We start from the raw sequence: 21,894 nt of genomic DNA on the forward strand, positions 1-21,894 counted from the left end.
GCTGTGCATTCCTATCTGTGTTTGTTGCTGCCTCTGATGCCTGCAAAGCTCGTTTATTACACGAAATGATTTACCCACTCCATGACTGTCATCTGACGTGCAGAATAGTTTGGTCAGTTCGTCTTGTCTCCTCAACTAATCGTTAGTTCTTTCAGGGAAGAAACATAGCACCCCCATATTTAATACAGCGCTAACCAGATCGCAGGTGCTTAATTAACATGTATAATTTAGGGGGTAGACGCATTTTTCCTTTGCTGCTGACATTCCCATTGTGTAGCCTCTTGTTAAGAGCATAAAACTGTCACTAGACCTGGATCTGGTCTCAATGTTGCCACTTAGTGTTCCTGACAAATTCATTTATCTGCTGTGGACTAAAATGAATAACACAGCCAGGCTCAGGAAGATCTTCTGGGAACTAAGTAAGATGGATCCTGTGGACATTAGCACAGAGCTGGGCACATGTCTTACCCAAAACAAATGTAGGTCATTTTTATTATTATACTTGCAGCACACAGGGTTCTCCTTGTCACAGTCCCCTGTAGATGTATTTCAGGCTGACAACTAAATGAGTACTAGAATTTTCAAACCTGGGTATGAAAGAACAGGAGATGTTTTTCTATTTATGTGATAAGTATGAATATAGCTTTGAGTTACTTAAAAAAAAGATGGAGAAGCATAGATAGTTTAATTAAAGTCATATTTTGACACAAGTTACCATTCTCTAGCACTAAAATTCTGCCAAATTGACACTGCTATTGGCCTTCATATTTTTTCAATTTTGTTAGCTTTGGATAATGTTATGTAATGTAAAATGAACGAGAGTGATAAGATAATATTTACCAGGCAGTTCCCTGGTGTCAAACTAGGAAATAGATACACATCTGGCGATGCTGGTTTGCAACCACCAGGTGCGTTTGGGAGGAGAGAAAAGGATTGTTGAGTCAGCTTGTGTGTTTGATCCATTTGGCCAAATTAAGACTTTGCTAATGTTGCTTCGATGCCCTGTTTATATAAAGATACAATAAAGATCACAAGGAAGGGAACCGGGAGAGGTTTGGAGGAAGACTTCATTAGTTCATCTGTTGCTGTCAACGTTACAAATAATCATTTTTGCTCCCTCCTTTCACTTGGGCTTATGCTTCCATCCCCAGGTGCCACCTTCAGGTGAGAGAGAGTGATGGGCAGAGTTATGAGATACTCAGCCTAAAAAACCCCATGAGCAGCTCTGCAAACTAGTTTTCTGACTCTGCCCAGGGCTGTAGAACGACAGTGCCAAGACAGAAAGAATGAGAATACAGACGTGGGTCACCACCGTTAGGAATGCATAAGGCCAATTGTATCTCAGAGTCGAACCAAGTCACTTTTTGCTTGAAATGGAAAATTTCAGTATTAGCGCAATTAAAATCTATTGAATGAATATTTTATTGCATTTGAAACATACAAACATAAAGTACAATAGCTTCTTTTTAGAACGTTGAAATTCTTGAGAAGACTTCTCAAGATGATGATTATTGTCTGAGAGAATCTTAAGAATAAATCAAGTGTCTAGGGTAACCACCCTACAGAAGATTCCTGGTGGAGACGATGGCGGACCAACACCATGGTGATGGGAGCCCTGACTGCAGGGTTTTGGGATTAGAATTTCTACCCAGTTTCCACCAGTGTCCTTTATCATCCCTCAGATATAATGATGCTGGGATATTACAGCCAGGACGGGCCAGAGCTCATAGGTGCTGGCTTCCATTCCATGCTTACCCCAAATGCTGAATTATTGCGTGTGTTTTAAATGTACTGTATTATTTTTAAGCTCTATAAAAAAAGGGAAAATAATTAAGATTTCAAGCTACTAGTGAGCTGTGGATATGATGAAGGAAAGGAAGTTTTAGACTGGTGCATTAGTAGAACTAATAAAAGCTATGTGATGTTAAAAATTCAGAGGATCAGGAGATCAGATGAATAAAAATGAAAGAAATAATGAAGAAATGTTAACATGGTTCACACATATGGTTGATCTAATATCTAATCCTTTCCCATTATTGACTTGCAGTTAATTCAAACATATAACATCCATATTCTTCAGAATTGGACTTTAGGTACACAGAATGGGATTTATCATTTGATTAATTTGATTAACCTTTGATTCTTGAGCTCAATCCTCATTTATATCTATTTGGCTTGCTTGTCTATTTACACTAAAATTAAACATCCACAAACCCAGTCCAAACTAGAATATCCCCAATAATGTATTTCAGTCTACACTGCACCTCTCCCATTCCCCTACCTACCCTCAGAAGTAAACTTCATTTGCACTTTTTGTTTGTCATTCTCTTGCTTTTCTTTTTGTTCATTTTATCATATATACCCTATATATATATATCATGTGGTATATGTGTGGTATAAAGTGGTGATCGAGGTCCATTTACATATTTTTTTTCTTGTGGAGAATCAATTTTTACTTATTCATTTTAGTTACTTCTTTCCCCAAATCTGTTATAAATCAAAATTGCATATATGAGTCGTTTGTTATGGGCTATCTTTTCTCTTCCATTGGTTAAGTTTTGTTCTTTTTTGATACACACACACACAGAGTATAATTACTAAGGTTTATAATACTTATTTATATTGGGCAAGGGAAGTAACATTCAACTCTTTGAAAAGTTTCTTGGTTATTATTGAATTTTTGTTCTTCCATATATATTTTACAATCAACTTATTTTAACCTCAATATGAAAAAACTCAAGTGGGATTTTGTTAGTGTTATATTTAATCTATTGATTAATTGCTGATAATTGATATTTTATGATATTAAAATTTTCTATCCATGAACATGGGCCATCTCTCCATTTATGTGCTTCAGTAATGTTTTACAGTTTTCTATAGGCTGTTCTTACTTCTGAGTACCAAAAGATATTTTGTATTTTATTGCTTACTGTAAATGATGTTTTAAAAATTATGAATTTCTACTCTTTTGTTGATAATGTAAAAGAATATAATTTTGGATATTATTTTATAGCTACACAACTTATCATATTCTTTTTATTACTGGTAGCTTAAATGCAGATTCTTTCAGGTTCTCTACATAGACAATCATATCATCTGCAAATAATGAGAGTTTTATTTACTTTTGTCCAATCCTAAGGCATTTCATTTCTTTTTCTTGTATTATTGTGCTGGCTGGAAACTCTAATGTGTTATTGACAGAACTTGCGATTGAGGGTATCCTTGCCCTTTTTCCTAATTTTAAATAGAATTCCTTCATAGTTTATCCACTTAGGATGATGTTGGTTACAGATTTTTATAGATATCCTTTGCGATTCCCTTTTGTTCTAATTTATAAAAAAAGTTTAAATGTGATTGGGTGTTGAGTTTTACCAAATTGAGATAATTATAGGATTTTTTGTTGTTTTTTAATGTCAAAGTAATGGATAATAATTTTCTATTATTTAACAATTTTTATATTCCTGATACAAACACAGTTTTTATGATATCTCTTATAAAATGTTGGATATGAAGTACTAACATTTTGTTTAAGATTTTTGCAAGCATATTCTTTGGTGAAATGAGTTTGGAATTTTTCTTTATCAAATTGTCATTTTTCTTTTATAAGTTTTTCTGGTCTTATAAAATAAATCAGGGAATATGCCTTCATTTTTAGTTTTCTAAAAGTTTTCATTATGTTAGAGTTGATAGAATTTGCTTAGAAAACCACATGGGTTTGTTGCTTTCTTTGTAGAGAGATTTTAAAATTTCTGCTTCAGTATCTTTGATAGTAATAGGATTATAGTATTTCTAACTTTACTTCTCAAGTCAGTTTCTGTAAGAAGACTTTTCTAGGAATCTTTGCATTTTGTCCCAATTCTCAAGTTTAATGGCATATATGTGATAATACTGTTCTCAATTTTACACTTTACATATACTATATCTTCGGGTTTTATTTATAGTGTTATTTTTAGGTGCTTTCTTTTTTTACTTAATCTCATCAGATGTATGTTTTGTCTTAACATACATTAAGACAAAATATTTGCATTTTTGCTTTCTATCTTTATTACCTCTTGTGTCAATCAGAACATATTAGAATATGCTATGGAAACAAACAACTCCAAAATCTTAACAGCTTAACACAATAAAGGTTTATATTTTGTTCAAGCTGCACAGTAAATTTGAGTCAGCAGAGGAATTCTATCACACCAGTCACTCAGAGATTTAGAATGAAGGAAGTTGCATCCCACAGGATCCTTCCTTCCTTGATTGCTATACTAGGGAGGAAAAGAGTGCTTCACTCTCTGGCAATTGACATCTTCCACGTGGAAGTGACACATCACTTTTACTCATTTTTCATTGACCAGGCTAAGTATCCTAGTTATCTTTTGCTGCATAAAATACCCCAGAAAACTTAGCAGTTGAAAACATCAACATCGTTTATTTTCCTCCTGAATCAGCAATTTGGGCAGGTTTGGCAATGGCAGCTCATCCCTGCTCCATGTGTCAATTGGGATGGCTTAAAGGCTGAGAGCTGGAGTCCCTGGAGGCTTGCTCACTTACATGTCTAGTGTCATTGCTGGCTGGTAGCTGAAACTCAACTGGGACTGTTGGCTGGAACACCTTCACATGCCTCTCCACGTGGTTACTTGACTTCTTCACTGTATAGTTGCTGGGTTCCAAGAATGATCATCCTCTAAGAATCAAGTGGAAGTGCATGGCATCCTTATAATCCTGTCTCTGAAGTCAGATAACACCACTTCCATCATGGTCACAAAGAACTGCCCAGGTTCAATTGAGGAGGACATAGAACCTCACTCGATGAGAGGAGTGCCAGTCACATATGGGATGGGATGTATAATGGCCCCCATTCGTGGGAAATACAGTCTACCACGGTACCTCATATAGCACATCAAATTCCCATATGCCTACAAGGAGGATGCATCAGTTAGCTTGTTCTGTGTAACAAACCACCTCCAGAATTAACAGATTGGAATAACTATTTTATTTACCTCACAATTCTGTGGCTCATCCCTTGGTTCTAGCTATTCAGTTGATCTCTGCTGGTCTGTCTCTTGTTTATGTGGTCAGCTGGCAGCTGATGGGTCAGTTGGTAGCTGGATCATCTAAGGCGTCCTCATTGACATATGAGGCCAGTTGGCAGGCTGTCAGCCAGGGCTGTTGGATAAGGTGACAGAGTCACTGGGCTCGTTTAGCAAACTAGCCTGAGCTACTTTGCATGTAGGTTTCTAAAGATCAATGAGGAAGAAGGCAAGCCCCGATACCTAAGTATTTTCACGTCTTTATTTCATGCAACTGTTGTCAAATTGGCCAAAGAGAGTCACATGGCCAGGACCAGAGTCAGTGTAGAAGAGAATTACACAAGGGCTTGGATATAGGAAAGGGAATTAGTACAGCCAGTTTTGCTGACAAAACCATAACAGAGAGGTGAACTAGAATGTTTAACAGCGCTATTACTACCACAGTGCACCTACCTGGTCACCAGACATTTAGTTTACTCCTTCCTTAAGAAAATACATACATCCCTTTCTCAAGAGAGACCGCTCCAAAGTTCCATCCACTAATGGCAAGAAGCTCAGAGTCTAGGATCTGTGAATGAAGAGCACTAGTTTGTTCAAAGGGAATGCTGAGCAGTCATTTCACATGAAGCCTGAATGTGGCTTCTTTTTTTTTTTTAATTTTAATTTTGTTGGAGTATAGCTGATTTATAATGTTCTGTTAGTTTCAGGTATACAGCAAAGTAACTCAGTTTTATATATATATATATGTGTGTGTGTGTGTGTGTGTATATATATATATATATATATATATATATTCATTCTTTTTTAGATTCTTTTCTCATATATGTTATTACAGAATATTGAGTAGAGTTCCCTGTGCTATGCAGTAGGTCCTTGTTGGTTATGTATCTTATATATAGTGGTGTATGTGTATTCATCCCAAGCTCCTGATTTATCCCTCCTATGGCTTCTTTTGATCTGGAGACCTGTGGACTGAAAAGACGTTATCAACCATCCATTCAGCCACCCAGTGCACAAAGGATGGCCACAAAACTCTCCCATTATCCCAAGGGAAGAATGACACACATTAATCTCTGGTCATACCAATTATAAATTCCCCTGGGCAGACAGTTTGAGGGTCCCTGGCCCTGGGGATGGGGATTGCTTCTTCATTAGATCCAGACTCTTGTCCTGGAAATAGACCCTTGTCTATTATTTCCTGTGACATCTGAACCCTCCACTGGGGAGGTTCTTCCTTATTGGCCATCATTTTGACCACAGCTGGATTGATTGTTGGGGAATATTTCCTTCTTGGGGACTGAGCAATTTTCTCAACCTCTTTCTTGCCATAGATAGAGAACCCCAAATTTCCTTTGTCTAGAACAGCCAAAGTTCACGTTGGCATTTCTTTTGGAAACACACATCTTTCAAAACTTCTTTGAATTCTTCTCTGTTTAATTTCAGTCATCTCCCGGTGTCAAAGGTCATGTTCTTTTCAAGACATACTTCTGTGATTTGCTAGATTTCTCTGCCTTTTCACTCCATCTATCTCTCAGTCTTTCTCTCTCTCCCTCTCTCTATCAGTCTGTGCATGCTTTGAGCCTGTTTGGGAAACACAATTTCTGGTTCTCTTTTCCCTGCACCTTTTTGTTCAGTTGAAAGAATTTGCTGGCACCATACTTTTAGTTGGGCTTTAGTCTGAAGCACCTTAATCCATTCCGTCTTCAATAGTAGGTTTGATTTTTTTTTTTTCTTCGCATGGCTGAGTTTTAATCCCTCTAGGACCCAAGTTCTATCATTTATTGGTTGAGACTGAGAAGCATTTTCCTCTTCCTCTGACAAATCCATAGAATTCTGCTTCCCTTTCATCCCTCCTTACAACCAATCAGTTATTTTCTGAGCTTGTATTTTTCTTGTACCTTAACAAATGCAGTCAGCAGCAACATACTGACACTTGTAACATTGTGTTTGATGGCCCTTTCTAGAGTAGGGGTCAAACAAACTCTGGCCTGGGACCAAATCTGACCCACTGCCTATTTTTTCAAATAAAGTTTTATTGGAATATAGCCTGACCATTCATTTCCCTATGATCTATGACTGTGTTTAAGGTACAGCAGGCTGTGCTTAGTGTGACAGAGATCTTTTAGCCAGTGAAGCCTAAAACATTTATGATCTGGCTCTTACAAAAGAAGCTCGCTGAGCCCTGCTCTAGACTTACAATTCTATTAGAGCATTTTTTGCCTTCCAGGACAGGAAGATATTTTGACCAAATATTGGACCATTGCGTAGCTTGGGTTGCCACCTTTCAGTCTCTGATAATAGTTTCCTTGCTGCTTCTGCCACTTAGCAGCTATCAGTGCTGTATATTTGAGGTTTTGGGCAGCACTCTATTTCAGGTACCAATTTTTGTATCAGTAAAGATGTTATAGGTTGTGATGGGTTAATAAACAAACCTCATATTTGGCCTCCCACACCAGAGGTTTACTTCTTGCATACACGTCCTGGCCAGTGTGGGCCAGGAGGGAGCTTCTGCTCATCTGGGCTGGGCTGTAGGAGTCCTCCTCATGACAGATGCTTCTGTAATCATTGTACCATGGAGAGAAAGTGCCGTCAGACCTCTCACTGGCACTTACATGCCTCTGCCCAGGAGAGAAACACTTCACTTCTGTTCACATTTTTCTGGCCAAAGCATGGCTACTCGGAACTTCAAAGGAGGTCAGAAAGTACACCCAGAAGGAACCCAGAAGAAGGAAATAGGGAATATTTTGGAAAGTCCCTGACCATCGCATCTTCTTTCTACTTTCTTTGGGTTTCGTTCTTTTCCAAATATCTGAAGTGGGATCTTTAATTCACCAGTTTTCAGCCTCCTTTCTTAGTATGGAGCTTGACAGCAACAGGGAGCATTGACATCAGCGGAGGGTCACTAGGCCAATCAGGACATGCAGGGATGTGCAGCCGCCAAAGGGAGCCCTTTCAGGAAGGAATGTAGCGGGGAGCCTGGTCCGGCTGCTTTGGTCAGAGTGCTGCACGTGGAGCAGGGCAGAGCCGGGCAGGCTGGGCCCCTCCAGGCAGCTCCACACGTGTCTCATCCACATCTGACCCTGCACATCGCCCTTCCTGGGGCTGCTTGGCTTCCGCCTCCCAAATCTTGTGCAGGCACCTGCGAGGGCCAGCTCTCACCTGGGAGCATTCCAGGAAGGGGAGTCTGGTGAGGACTGGCTCCACTTTCCCCTCTCAATTCTGGCACAAATTCCTCTTCTGTTCAACTCTAACCAAGAGCCACGGAGGGAAAGGGGCTCTAAGAAATGTGACTCCCAGCAAAGCCAAATTGACAGTAGGACAATTCAGCTCAACTTTTAAGATGAACAATTTCCCTCTGAGCACCACTTTTACTGCACAACACAAGTTTGCTCATGGGAAGACTTTCAAAATTTTTCACAATTATTTTGCGTTTTACATTTAGATCTATGATCCATTTTGAGTTGATTTTTGTGAAAGGTGTAAAGTATGTGTCTAGATTCATATTTTCATGTGGGTATCTATTTAGTTGTTCCATCCTTTCTCCATTTAACTGTCTTTGCGCCTTTGTCAACATCAGTTGACTACATTAACGTGGGTCTTTCCAGTCCGTTGATCTATTTGTCTATTCTGCATTACCACTCTGTCTTGATTACAGTTGCTTTGTACTAAGTCTTGAAATCAGGCAGTGTTGGTCCTCCAACTTTGTTCTTCTCCTTCAACATCGTGTTGGCTATTCTGGGTCTTTTGCCTCTTCGTTTAAACTTTAGAATCAGTGTGTTGATATCTACAAAATTAACTTGCTGTGATTTCGATTGGCATTGCATTGAATCTATAGATTAATTTGGAAAGAACTGACATCTTGACAATATTTTCTTCCTACTTATGTACATGGAATATCTTCCTGTTTATTTACATGGAATATTTATTGAGATCATCTTTGATTTATTTCATCATAGTTTTATAGAATATTTTAGTTAGAATTTTTATTTATTCCTTTCACACCTCATGGTAAAATGGAGTATGACTGTATATGTGGGAAAGAATGAAAAAATATATTTTCTGTTATGTATCACACACACACAACACACACATATATATTACATGACACATATACTTAAAGGCAAATGTGTAGCATAGCTAAAGGCTGATTTCTTTTTGCCCAGTGACAACCCTTCAGATTAATTTGTGCTAATCAAATATATAATCATTTAGAATGGAAAATTGGCATCATTTCAATAAGGAATAGTCAGACTAGCATTGGTGGAAAGTACTCAGATTTGCAGGAAAGAGGGAGTGATGGTCACCACAATAGTAATCTCATTTATGGTGCACCAGTGATGTACTCAACCCCGCCAGCCATGCAGTGTCTGTATTTCTGTTCATGTGAAGAAACAGGGACTTAGGGAGGCACAGTGCTTACTCCAAGTTGCAGTTAGTGATGGAAATTGGTTTCTACCTTCAGTCTGTCGGACTTCAAAGCACTTCACTAAAATATCCTTTTTATAGAAAAGAAGTATTTTACATTAGACTGTCCTTTACCATCTAAAAGAAGAACAGTACTGTTTAACAAAAAATGAAAAATACACGTGGAAAAGATAATCTGTTGCTCCATGGAAGAGCCTCCAAGAAACAAAGCAGTTGTCACATAATAAATAAAAACAATGGGTGTTTAATAGGCTTGGCAATTAGAAGCGATCCCAAATTACCCCAAAATGCATTGAACAGGAAAGGATGAAATGGTCCAGGAGAGATAGGAGCCCATTATCATGAGAGTAGGTAATACCATGCTCAAGATCTCTCTTTTAAAGGCATTTTAGCACATTTTATTTATTTTGCATTGTATGGTAAATTTAAAAAATCTTTTTAAAGACATGTCTTAAAGGCATTTTCACACGTTTTAGTACTAATAAAGACATTTTAGTACATTTCATTTAGTTTACATAACATGGTAAATTTTTTTTTCCACGAAGGGAGGAGGGGTGAGGATATATAAACATATTTAATTTAGATTGACAATGTTTTCACTGTTTTTGTTCACTTTATTTTGAGCTACTCTATTTGTTTTATACTCTGAATTTTGAAAACTCAACTAGCTCCTAAGGAAGCAGCCACGGGGGAGCTGTAGTGGCTTCATTCATTTTCCTGTCCACTGGGGCCGGAATAAAGGACGGTGGAGGCCCGTGTAATTCAAGGTCTGAGGGCGTTCCGCTGTTTCATTTACTTATTAGCCTTAAGAAAAACGCATGATTCAGACGCGGGGCTAGGAAAGAATGTGGTTTATAAGCTTACACATTCTTAATGAATACTGTACTGTTTTTTTCCTTGACAACCTTATAAAAGATTCTATTTAGTGGAGAAGTCCATATTAAGATGTTTGGAGTTAGACTTCAAAAGGAGAAAGCAGAATAAATTGGTGGCTGTTCTCTTTCTGGAAGAGCCCAGATTCTTCAGTGGGCTCAGGTTTTGCAATGGTCAGGGCCACTGGCCTCATGAGCAGTGGCTGACCGTCTTAAGCCGTTGGCCATCTGGGAATCTGGTCCCCTCAACTGAGGCTGGGGACACTGGTTGGAGCTGGGGGTCCTTCTCTGGTGTGTGGGATGGACCAGGGAATGCCGCGCATCTGGTGAGCGGGGGCGCCAGCCCCCTCAGATCAGATTACAACGGAGGGACTGAGGGCCTTTGTCCGCCCCCTCCTCCCTACAGGTATATTCACAATCATAGTTTATGCTGGGTTAGCATGGAGACGTATGTAACCTTTGAGCTTAGAATCTTGGGTTTTTTGGTTGTCATTGTTCTGATTTTGAAAGAAATTAAAACATTTCTGTGGGCCCGTAAAAATATTAGGGGACCCAGGCTCTGTGTCCTCTGTGCCCAGGGAGGAGGTCACCTGCGGCCCAGACTAGTCACTTCTCAGTGATCAAGACGCTGATAGTTAAAAAAAAAAAGAAAAAAAGTGACATAGAGACTCCAATATTTAAAACCAAAACCCGTGTATCAAGTCTTATTACATAATGTACGCAGCTCAATAAGGCATTGGGTCTTCGACTGGATTACCGTTGGATCTTTTAAAAAGAGAAGCACAGAAAAAGCTCCTACAGGTAGTGTACTTTGTCCCCCTCTTCCTGGAAGGACTCACAATCACAGACTTTCTGTTCCTTTAGCTACTAATTTTCACTAGACAGTCACGCATATTTTCACACCATTTTCAGTCTTTCTGGAGAAATCAGAGCCAATAAAGTCAATGATTGTTTCTGCCCTACTGGGTTAATGAAATAAGTGAAAAGCCACACCAGGAAAACAGCTGTCCTGGTTATTTACTGGTTAGCTTTCTGTCCACAGCTCAGTTAACTTCATTTGGGAAGGTTTAAAATAAAATCGGTTTTCACGGCTCCATGTGTGTAGCGATCGTGGTCTCAAATATGATGTCTTCAGAAGACAGCCTGTCGGGTCCCTGTGTACCTCGACCCGTGGTGCCTGCGTGCTGGAGAGCACTGGTGGATACCTGACACCTTTTTGCAATGATTGGAACATGTGTCTGAGGGTAAGAGTACAATTAGGCACTTAATCGTGGCCAAAAATAGCAATGGCGGGAGGTTATAAGAACATCCCTTTGGATCCTTCTGTTTCCTGGCTGTTGTGGAAACAGATTCTTTTGGCCCCTCAAGGACTGGCCACACCTGGTCTAGTGTATCATCTCTGCACAAGCAGGGTGCGGAGCTCTGCTGCAAGGGTCTGCAGGAACAGACCGCCCCCAGCTCCCTGGGCTGGAGCCCTGGCTCTCTCCCCATCAGCTCCACGACCCTGGCACCGTCTTTCCGTTCAGGTTTCCGTGCGTCTTCTCAGCTGTAGAACAGTGCAGGCACCAGTGCCCACCACCCCCATAGGGCTGTTGTGTTAAAGGGCTTAATGTACCTGCGTGCTTAGCACAAAAACATAGACATGAGTATTTGCTATGATTGCCTTTTTTCCGGGTATCGCTTGATGCAAGTAATTGGGAGAGAGAGGAAAGGGGAATGAAGGCATTGAGGGTGGGCCTGGGTCCCTTTTCCTTCTGCTGGGCGTCAGCCTGGGCCCCGTATGGTGGTTTGGCTGATCTGCTTTGCTTCCCGCTCTCCCTGTGGTTAGTGGCCTGATATCTGAAGGGGGCACGGGGTGCGGGGGGGCATCTCCAGGGTGAAGTTAGAGATGCTCGTGGCACGGGGTGAACCCTGTACCAACCAGAAAACGTGAAGGCTTCCCCAGGCTCTGGTATTTGAAAGACCAGCCCCATACGTGCCAGATTGTACTGTAACTTTTAATACGCTAAAACCTCAGTGGAATTTCTTAGGGCCCCGGCCATATGGGTTTTTGACTGAACCTCCTTTGAGTATTTCACCAACTAAATATATTGGGTGAGGATTAAAGATCTTAAACTGTGTTCCATCCCATAGTGTGTGCTGTTCAGAGCAAGGTTCCAGCATAATGTTTGGAGAAGCTCAAGCCTAAATCCAGGCTTGGGTAATCAAAGGAAGTATGATGTCTATTACATTGTGTGAAATTGTATAGAATTGTAATAGTGTGCCTTTTAGGGGGTGTGTAACTAGAAAGAGATAAATAGAAAATGAGTATTAGTGTGCAAATGTGGATTTTTAAAAAATGCATTAGTAAGAGGCCAATAATAAATGTCCATTTTCTTTTTGCTACTGGAGCCCAAGAGAGGTGGGGAAGGAGACTAGCAAACTAACACATTCTTCTAAGTATTTCCCGCTCTCTCATCTTCTAGACCCTTTTCTATTAACCCATGTTCCCGTTAAAACATTAATTGCTGTGCATTAAAAGAAAAAATTCTCCCTTGAGAGCCTGAGATAGTTTTTAGGTTTTTTTCTTAAATAAAACATTTCAAATCCATTTGGAGGCCTTAATTTCCTACAGTTGGGGTATTTCTGATCCTCTGGTGCAGGCAGTGAAGTTGGTTGTCTTATTTTATCTGTACCTTCTGTGTTCTTGCATTCACTTTTGAATGAAATCCATTTCTCCATTTACCAGGGAAAATTTGAATTTGATGCCGTGCCTGTTTTGCATTATTTAAATATCCAATACTGGGTTATTTATATAGAAAAACATGGTTATTTAATAAGAAACTTAAATTTTCACAAGTTCAAACTGTTTTACTTCTGAAATCACTTTTAAAACCTGATATATTTCGACACTGATTAACATTGATAACATTCTGATAACAAGTCATGGGTACCACGGGTTTTCTAAATTGTACCTTTGCAATATTTTGTTTCTCTCCTTAGGAAGTTGAAGACCACGTGGCATTTTTAATAACAGTTCCAACTGCCCTGGCGATTTTCTTTGCTATCTTCATCCTCGTCTGCATCGAGTCAGTGTTTAAGAAGCTGCTCCGCCTTTTCTCTTTGGTGATATGGATTTGTCTCGTGGCCATGGGCTACTTGTTCATGTGTTTTGGAGGCACCGTCTCTCCCTGGGACCAGGTAAGGTGTTGAAATGCTCTTTGTGTTTGTTTTTCTGTGCTTTGATCTGTAACATACCAAGTTCTGTCAACTTGGCCCTAAACTGTAAACAGGAGACCAATAGCTGAGAAGGAAGTCTTCTGAAACAGCTGTCTCAGGGATGTTCCCATGGTGAAGTCACTCAGCACCCGTTTTAACTCCTCAGACCTGCTGGCCATTGGGGTGCTGCCTGGGCTCACATGGTCACGTGTTTCTTCTGATGGCTAAGTCTGCGTTTACACCTCTCACCACTTGGTCTTGGTAGCTCCGTTCTCCTCTAACCCCTGAGTTTCCCATTATTCTGGAATCCCTCTGGGACTGGAGCCCCACTTTGTGCCTCTAAGTCTCAAAGACTGGTCATTGCCCTTGAACTCCTTCTCAGTGACTGGATCTCCCTTCTTACAGACAGATGGCTGTGATACTGATTTTGTATCAACGTGATAACGTCGTAGCAATAGGGAGACCCATAGTTCTTCATGTTGAAACGGGGGAGGCTCTTGACTTAGGAAATGGCTATGTCCGGAGGATGTTAGGTCTTTAGGAGAATGTAGTCTAATGGGCTTTTCCCCGTGTACTGCTGCCACAAGGCTGTAGCCTGCTGACTGCTTGATCAGGTGCTGGGTCGTCCAGGGCACAGGTGTGAGCTGCAGATGGGGCTGTGCTAGTTGCTAGCTTCAAGTTTGTGATGGAAGCCAAGGGGTTCTGTCGCCCTCCAGGGAGAGACGAAACTGAGCACCAGGAGGGCTGTCCCTGAGTTGGTGGAGACTCAAGAGCCCGGGGTAGGAGAGGAACGGGAACCACAGATGGATAGAGGAGAAGTCATTAGGAGGTGAGGACCAGGGAGGGTGAATTGCTGTGGAGGCCAACGGAGAAGAGAGGTTCCAGATGGGAACGCACAAAAGGGTTGACGTGCCTGAGCTGAGAGAGCGCTGGGTGAGCCCAAGCATGAGGTTTCCAGAGAATTCTGTCCCGTGACCTCAGCCAAACCATCATGCTCTTTGGGCCTCGGTTTCTTCTGCAAAGGAAGAGGCTGGACGAAGTGAACTCAGGTTGGTCCCTCTGGCTCTAAAGGGTGCTGTGATGGTGAGCACAGGTGGAAACAGTGCCTTTCCTCTCCTGCAGCTCCCCGAAGAGGCCCCAGTGCTCAGGGAAGCTCCCCTGGCCGTCTCCGCCTCACGCCCCCGTTCAAGCCTCTTGCAGGGCTGGGCACCCCCCCCACCCCTGCCTCCACACTCCGGCCAGCTCCTTCCCCGCCCCCGCTCCCCCCTTTGTCCTTCACACGCCCTCACCCAGCTGCCATTGACGGCACGTGTGGTCCGAGGTCCCTCCGCCTTCACACCAGTGCACGTGGACAGAAACAAAACCGGTTCAGAGCATCATTTGCTTTCTGTGGTGTGGACCCAGTGGCCTCTCCTAGCACCAGTGCCACCTTGTTTTAACAAAACAGTTTTAGAAGAAGCCTTACTACCTGGAACGGCAGTTTCCTTTTGTTCAGAATTCTCTGAGCTTCCTTTTCCGTGTGAATTACGGAATCAGTTTGTCACGTTCAGTGAAAGCTCTAGTGTTACTTTCACTAACCTCATCGGGCCCCTTCCCAGAGCAGCCTCCCCAGGGGTCCAGCTGCCACCCCACCGGGCCACCCCCCATCTTTCTTGTTTTTCTGTAGCACTCGTGATGATCTACAGCACCTCAGAGCACGTGACATACCCCTCTCTTTGTTAATCAACTGTCTCCCCTGCAAGAATATAAACTCCTTCCGGGGTCGGGGGGTGGATTTGACCATCATCGGCTGCTGTGTCTTCGCACCTCTGAGCATTCTCTGCCGGTAGGAGCACCCAGAGCTGCTTGTGCAGTGCTTTCCTTAGTGGATGACTGTAGTTTTTCACTTTCAGCTTTGTTGTTGTTGGATTTGTGTGTGCGTGTGTATGCACTTGTTCCGTTTTCACTTATCTGCTGGTTTTATAACATACACCTTGGTTTTATTGCTGCTATCTGCCCGCTTGTACAAGATCTCTCTAAGCATCTTAAACATACCTATCTCACAGTCATTTTGCTTTCGTTTTTTCCAGATCGGTTCCCCAGGTGTTGAGTTGGTTGGCTCAGTTTCTTGGCATCAGCTTTGATGTTGTTGTTTCCGACTTTAAGTTGAACTGGGAGTCTTCACCCCCCGACCCGTGATCCCACCCTAACCCTCATGCCGCCGGGGCCCTGGGCAGAGAGAGCTCCTGCGTGCAGCCTCAGCCCCGTTGATGTGGCAGGTGGCCTGGGCAGGCGTCTAGGAGCACAGCTGTGTGCGCTTGGTGCCCAGAAAAGGCCACAGCCGGGCTCGGCGGTGGCGGCTATTGCTGGCCACTGTTTCTAAGCCGGGGGCTTGGCCAGGGTGCACGCCTCACGCTGGAGGGCTGCTCATACCTCTTGCCGGAAGAGGGGCACTTTGGGCCCTGTGCCTCCCCTGGAACTTGAAATCCTGCCCAGCACTCCCGGCTACTCCTGCCCCTTCAGCAGGGGACTTGAAATGTAGTTATTCTGCCAGATTGACCCCAGGTTTACTCTCTGGCGTCTTTTGGTATCAGCACCACAGATGCAGGCCCCTCACTGAACGCTGACCTTCCAGAAGTGTTAGAATAGGCTCCGTGCGCTTGAGGAGGTGAGCTCAAGGAATGGTTCCCACTAGAAGGTGTTTCCGTGAACAGTACTGTTGTGAGGGGATGCAGGAGATCACCTGCTGCACTGACGGGGACGGTCCACACAGGGCCCCTCACCGCTGACGCCAAGGGCAAGTTCGGGGGTCCCAAGGCCACCCCGAGGCTTAATCACTTGCTAGAAGGACTCAGAACTCACTGAAAGCTGTAATACTCATGGTTGTGGTCTCTTACAGAGAAAGAATACAGATTAGCATCAGCCAAGGGGAGTGTGCAGGAGAAATGCCAGTTCTAAAGCCTCCATTGTTCCCTCCTGGCTGCAACATGTAGCGCGGTGCATGGGGAATACTGCCTGCCTGCAAGGGTCCGCAGAGCCCTGTGTGTCCGGGGTTTTGACTGGGACTCCTCACGTGCCGCCTGCGTGGCTGTCGGTCTCAGCCTCTCTGTGGACAGAGCTGACACCGCGTGGCCCTGAGCATCCTTCGTGAATCGCATTTGGACGGTCTGCTGGCCAAAGCCCCCAGGCAAACAGAGTCCTCTCAGGCGGGGCATTCCTGGGGCCTGGAGCTGCCCCTCCCGGGAGCCCAGGGCAAAGGCAGAGCTGCCTCTGGGTGAGGCTGGTTCCTCCCTGTACAGGTGGGTTGAGTGTAGATCTCGGCCATCAACAGCTCCAGCGCAGAAACCAGAATAGAAACAGCCGGCACGGACGTCGTCTGGACGGTGCCACCCCTGTTCTGGGTGCTTCCCTTACACAAACCCATCCAATCCTTGCATAGCTCCATGGGGTGGGCGTCATGGTACCCAGGCTCCCCAAGGGGCCCAGGCTTCCACACGGGTGGTACCTTGCTCCCGGCCGGGCTGCAGGTGAGCAGAACAGGAGATTTGAACTCAGGGCTCTGACTCCAGAGGCCACTGTGGTCCGTGATACCATGGTTCTCAAGAGGGAGTGATTTCACCCCCAGGGGACATTCGTCCCTGTCTGGAAACGTCTTTGATTGTCACAGCCTGGTTGGGGGTCATCTAGTGAGTAGAGGCCGTAGATGCTGCTCTACATGCCACAAACGCCCTGCAATGCACAGGTCAGCAACATCACCAAGAATTATCCATCCCCGGACGCCTGGAGTGCTGAGTCTGAGAAACGCTGTGTTTTGAGGTGCTCGCCCTTGTTGTCTTTTAAATTTAGACCCAGTTCTCAAAGCCTCAGTAAGTGGAATTGTAGAGTTGCCAGGGCACAGCTTAAGAGTGACGGTTCCGTTTTGATCAGGCAAAGATGAGTGATTTCAGTGATTTCATCCTGGAGAAAATACCCTCAGGGGAAAGGGTGGCAGGTTTGAGATTGGTCACCAGTGTGGTTTGGAAGGGGTCCCTGGGGAAATAAGGAAAACACGGAAGACGGAACTTCAGTGGCTTTGCCCTCACAGCCCTGACTGCGTGTGGAGGCCTCTCATCTTAATTCAGCTCAAGGTGCCCCCAGCTTGGAGTCCCCTCCTACCCTCTGCCGCCAGCATCCTAACCCAGCTGACATTTGTTCCACACAGCTGCCTCCTGGACAAAAAGTATTTAAAAATGATATTCTGTTGATGGTTCCAAACATTCAGAGGGAAGCCGGCTGGTAAGTTGCAGAGTTTGGGGCTCCAGCTGTTACGGTGGCAGCGTCTGCATTTTGCAGGGAAATTCTCTGCCTGCTTCTGGCTCAGGCTGATTTGCTGAAATGCCCTCCGTGTGCTGTGACGAGCTCCCCATTGCTCACATGGTAGAGGGGCTGTCGATGCACCTTATCTTCTTTTTCTGAATGTTTGAAAATACTTGAACAATTTTGAACTCGGCAGAGGAGGATTCAAGGTGTCTGCTTCCTCTGTTCTGTTAGGTAAAGGAAAGGGGATAATTTTTATTTCATTTTTTTTAAGGCACCAGCGGCACTGTGTCTGGGGCCCACAGTCCCCTCTTCTGCACGTGCCCGGGCCACCACACGACATGACAGTACTTCCTGTCTGAGGGCCTCTGGAGCACAGGGCCTTCCTGATAGGTAAGTCCTGTTGAAAGAGGCTTAATGGAGGTTGACAAATAGTGTCTCCCAGCTCTGGAGCCCGACGTCTGAAATCAAGATGTGGGCAGGGCCACGCTCCCCCTGAAGGCGCCAGGGCAGGATCCTTCCCTGCCTCTTCCAGCCTCATGTGGCTGCTGGTAACCTTGTGTTCCGTGGATTGTAGACACACCTCTGCAACGTCCGTCATCACGTGGCACTTTTCTCCCCGTGTCTCTTCGCTTCTTATAAGGACACCCATCAGACTGGACTTAGGGAACCCCAGTGATTTCTTCTTAACTTGACCATGTTTGCAAAGGCTCTGGTTTTAAGTAAGGTCACATCACAGGTACTGGGAGTTAGGATTTGAACACATCTTCGTGGGGGGGACACCATTCAACTCATGACAGATGTTATTTCATGGGAAGACACTGTTCCCTAAGAGGATGGTCTCCTGTTGCAGGAAGCCAGTCCCATCTCGGGGCCTCTGCGGCTCTAATATTTACTTCCCCCTCTTAGATAGCTGACAGCTGCTCTTGATGTCGACCTTCGCTTAAACCACAAATCCACCTTGGGATTAAATGTATGCTGTGGAGGTTTTTGACCCATTTTCAAACCAGTGTCTGGGAATTAGAAACATTCTTGTGTGTGAATAGCCTGCTGGAATAAACAGAACAGAAAGAGAAAGTAAGCTGGTGATTGATCACATTGCCTTGTAAACAAGCACAGCATCATAAACGAATGTTTGCACATTAGGTTGGTTTACTCTGCCAGTCTGAATAATGAAGGTGCTTCTTTGGGGTTTCTACCTGAGTGACGTGATGACACTTTTCTTGCCTGATACAGTTTTGTAATGTCTTTGGTTTACTTAGTGCAGCCTAAACATTTAGGTGATGTTTTAATTTATGACTCTCTATCAAGACAAATCCATTCCATCTCAGCTGAAAACCCCTGACTTAGGTCCTTCCCTCTGAGATGAGAAGACGTTGAGAAGGTGGCAGGGCAGGAAGGCAGTCGCCTACGATGGCTGATGTTAGCCTGTAGCCACTGGGTTGGCCAAGTGAGGACCAGAGAGTGAGTCCTATTTGCATTTGATTTCAGAGTTCTGCTTCCCTTGTATTAAGAGCCCATTGACTAGAGTTAAATAAAAACTTCCATTTCTGACAACCCCATTTCCGCCTTGGCAGGGAGACCAGGCTGCAGTTACTGTATAGATCTGTTAAATTACCAATGTGAAAGGCTAACATTTTGCTCCAGGAAGAAGAGACTTTCTTTGCCCTATTACCTGAAAGGATGCCAGACATTCACCATGTACCTGTGTATGTTTTCCTACAAAAACAGGACGTCAGTGTTCAAACATCTTTTTTTAATTGAAAATGGGTGAGAATGAAAGAAAAGCAAGGCCTCTCATAGGTTTTGAAATGGCACAGAGTCAGTTTTCAAGTGCAGTCACTTGGAGAGCTATTAAAGAATGTATTTACTCCTGGAAGAACCTAGTAGCATATGAGTGAGAGGAGAAATCCAGCCTGTTCCTAAGTATCCAAGAAAGCCATCTCTGTATGCTTTTGTGCACCAAGGTTGATTTCTTAGGGGACATTTTGGACTTAATATGAAGAAGAACATATCTGAGAAAAGTTAAAAGTAATATAAAAATTATTTCATTTAACAACAAAGATGTAGGGATTTTCTAAACCCCTCTTTTTTTCTTTTTTAATAATGGCAAGAAATGTACTGATGAAATGTGAATTTTAAGGAAGTGCAGCACAGCTGGACACAGCCCCAAGTGAAGTTATTTTGAGATCCCCACATATTTCTGGCTGTTGAGCACGGAGGTGGCATTGCTGTATTCTCTCTACCGTTCCTTCCCAGCCGGAGTGTTGTGAAAACCACACAGGCTGTGCAGTGAACTGGGGATTTATCACCACCCTCACCGGGGCTTCCCAGCCGTGGCCTTGCTTGAAGAGACAAGTCTGCTGCTGTTTCTGGAACAATCTCCGTGCTTCCTCTTCTTTTCTCTCCTCCCGTGCTTTTCTTTAGAGGAGCATAAGCCCTGGTACTTAAAGATTGGCATCTCCATCAAGCTGTTTTCTGGCAATGGAAGGGATGCGGTCGTTCTCGCCTCTGAGCTTTTGCGGTCCTCCCTCCACCCCATGCCCACATCAACATACGTTTTAAAGGCTGGGTGGCCTCGGAGGCATTTTTGTTTGCTGCTCTGTTCCCAGTGTGCAGCACAGTGTCACGTGCATGGGGATCACAACGCAAATACTTGAGGAACTAATTGAACGAGTGCACGCATAACATATCTGTCTGCTGGTCCCCTCCTCCGCGGTCAGGATAGAAGACACTTCCGCGGTCCTGGTTCTTCCCTGCTCCAGGCACCGTTCAATTACTTTACATACATGCCTTCCTGATCTGTACAACCCTGCGACGTCACTACTATTATTACGTGCAACTTGAAGATGAGAAAACTGAAACCCAGAGAGGTTAAGCAACTTTCCCAAAGTCACACAATTAGGAAGAGAGCCAGAATTTGAACATGACATTCTGGCACCATGCGTGATCATCACACATCATCTTCCTCTGTGCCTCGTCATTGGTGACTGTGGGGTGTTTCCTGTGGTGCCTCAGCAAATGACAGATTATTATGTGACGAGGAAGGGGGCACACTGGAGAATTCTGCATTGTTCTGTCTGTTACATGTTGTTTGGAAAAACTTCATGGGGTGGGAGCTGTTGCTTCAGAGATGCCAAAAAATTGATCACATCACTGTTCTGAATTGCTAGTGATTTTCCCAGTTGGAGGTATTTTCATTCATCAGACGAGTCAGTAAGAGAAACGGGACATTTCGGCCCAAGGAACAAATGTCTGTGTGCCCATATTAGTCAGCATTACTGTTTGGAAATCAATGATTGCTTTCATACTGAAATGAACATAACTCCCTTATTAACAGATTCCCTGTAATTACACTTCTTTCTGCTGGTTTTCTCATCTGGGTCTGTCTTAGCATCTGTGTACCAGTAATCAGTCCCTTTCTTCCCTGTAGGAAAAACCCCTTAGGCTCAAAGGACCATTTCCTGGGATACTGGCTCTTCCAGTAAGGCACTCGTGTCCTAGGGGGTGGCCACCATCATAAGGAAGCTGGTCCTGTGTGTGCAGCAATCAGGGCCTCTGGGGAAGTCAGTGTGTGGTCAGAAGAAGGAATCATGACAGTAATCTGGAGTTTGTAGTGTTTTCCTGAAAGAGCTGGAACTTTACAAGGGAGGAAAAATGTTCTGTAGGCTTCCAAAACATCTGTTACTAACTCTGTTTAAATGGAGACATTTTTGATGGTGATTATCTTAGGGCTTCCTGCTTCATGTCCCTCGTATTTGCCAAATGATTTGATAAAACGCTGTGTTTGTCATAGAATTCCAGCTACTTTGGCCTTGGATCTTGGATGCTGTTGTTATATCCAAAGAAACATACTTACGGGAACTGGTGAATAATATAACCTGTGATTGTCCTGTTCGGACTGTGTGTGTGAGTGCAGGGGAGCTGCTGACGTGAAGGGGAGTGAATTCTAGACTCCAGGCTGGAGCAGCAAGTTCTCAGGAAAAAAATACATCCCGAGTTTAAATTGTTTCCTATTAAGAGTTGCTAAGCAACACCTCACTTAGCTTCCCCAGTATTTGGTGTTTCAGATTTCCTTTTCTCAGCAGCGACTAACATCATCC

General features: G+C 43.6%; 1 protein-coding gene across 4 annotated transcripts in view; it reads left to right on the forward strand.

The window, feature by feature from the left end:
* ADCY2 (adenylate cyclase 2) overlaps positions 1-21,894 on the forward strand; it is a 434,119-nt gene that overhangs the window by 6,652 nt on the left and 405,573 nt on the right. For all 4 annotated transcript variants that reach the window (XM_036848640.1, XM_036848639.1, XM_036848641.1 and 1 more), the window contains exon 2: positions 13,301-13,498. In XM_036848640.1, the coding sequence (XP_036704535.1) occupies positions 13,301-13,498 (198 nt within the window). The remainder of the gene's footprint in view (positions 1-13,300; positions 13,499-21,894) is intronic.

This window comes from Balaenoptera musculus, chromosome 3 (assembly GCF_009873245.2).
Source record: "Balaenoptera musculus isolate JJ_BM4_2016_0621 chromosome 3, mBalMus1.pri.v3, whole genome shotgun sequence".
Lineage (NCBI taxonomy): Eukaryota > Metazoa > Chordata > Mammalia > Artiodactyla > Balaenopteridae > Balaenoptera > Balaenoptera musculus.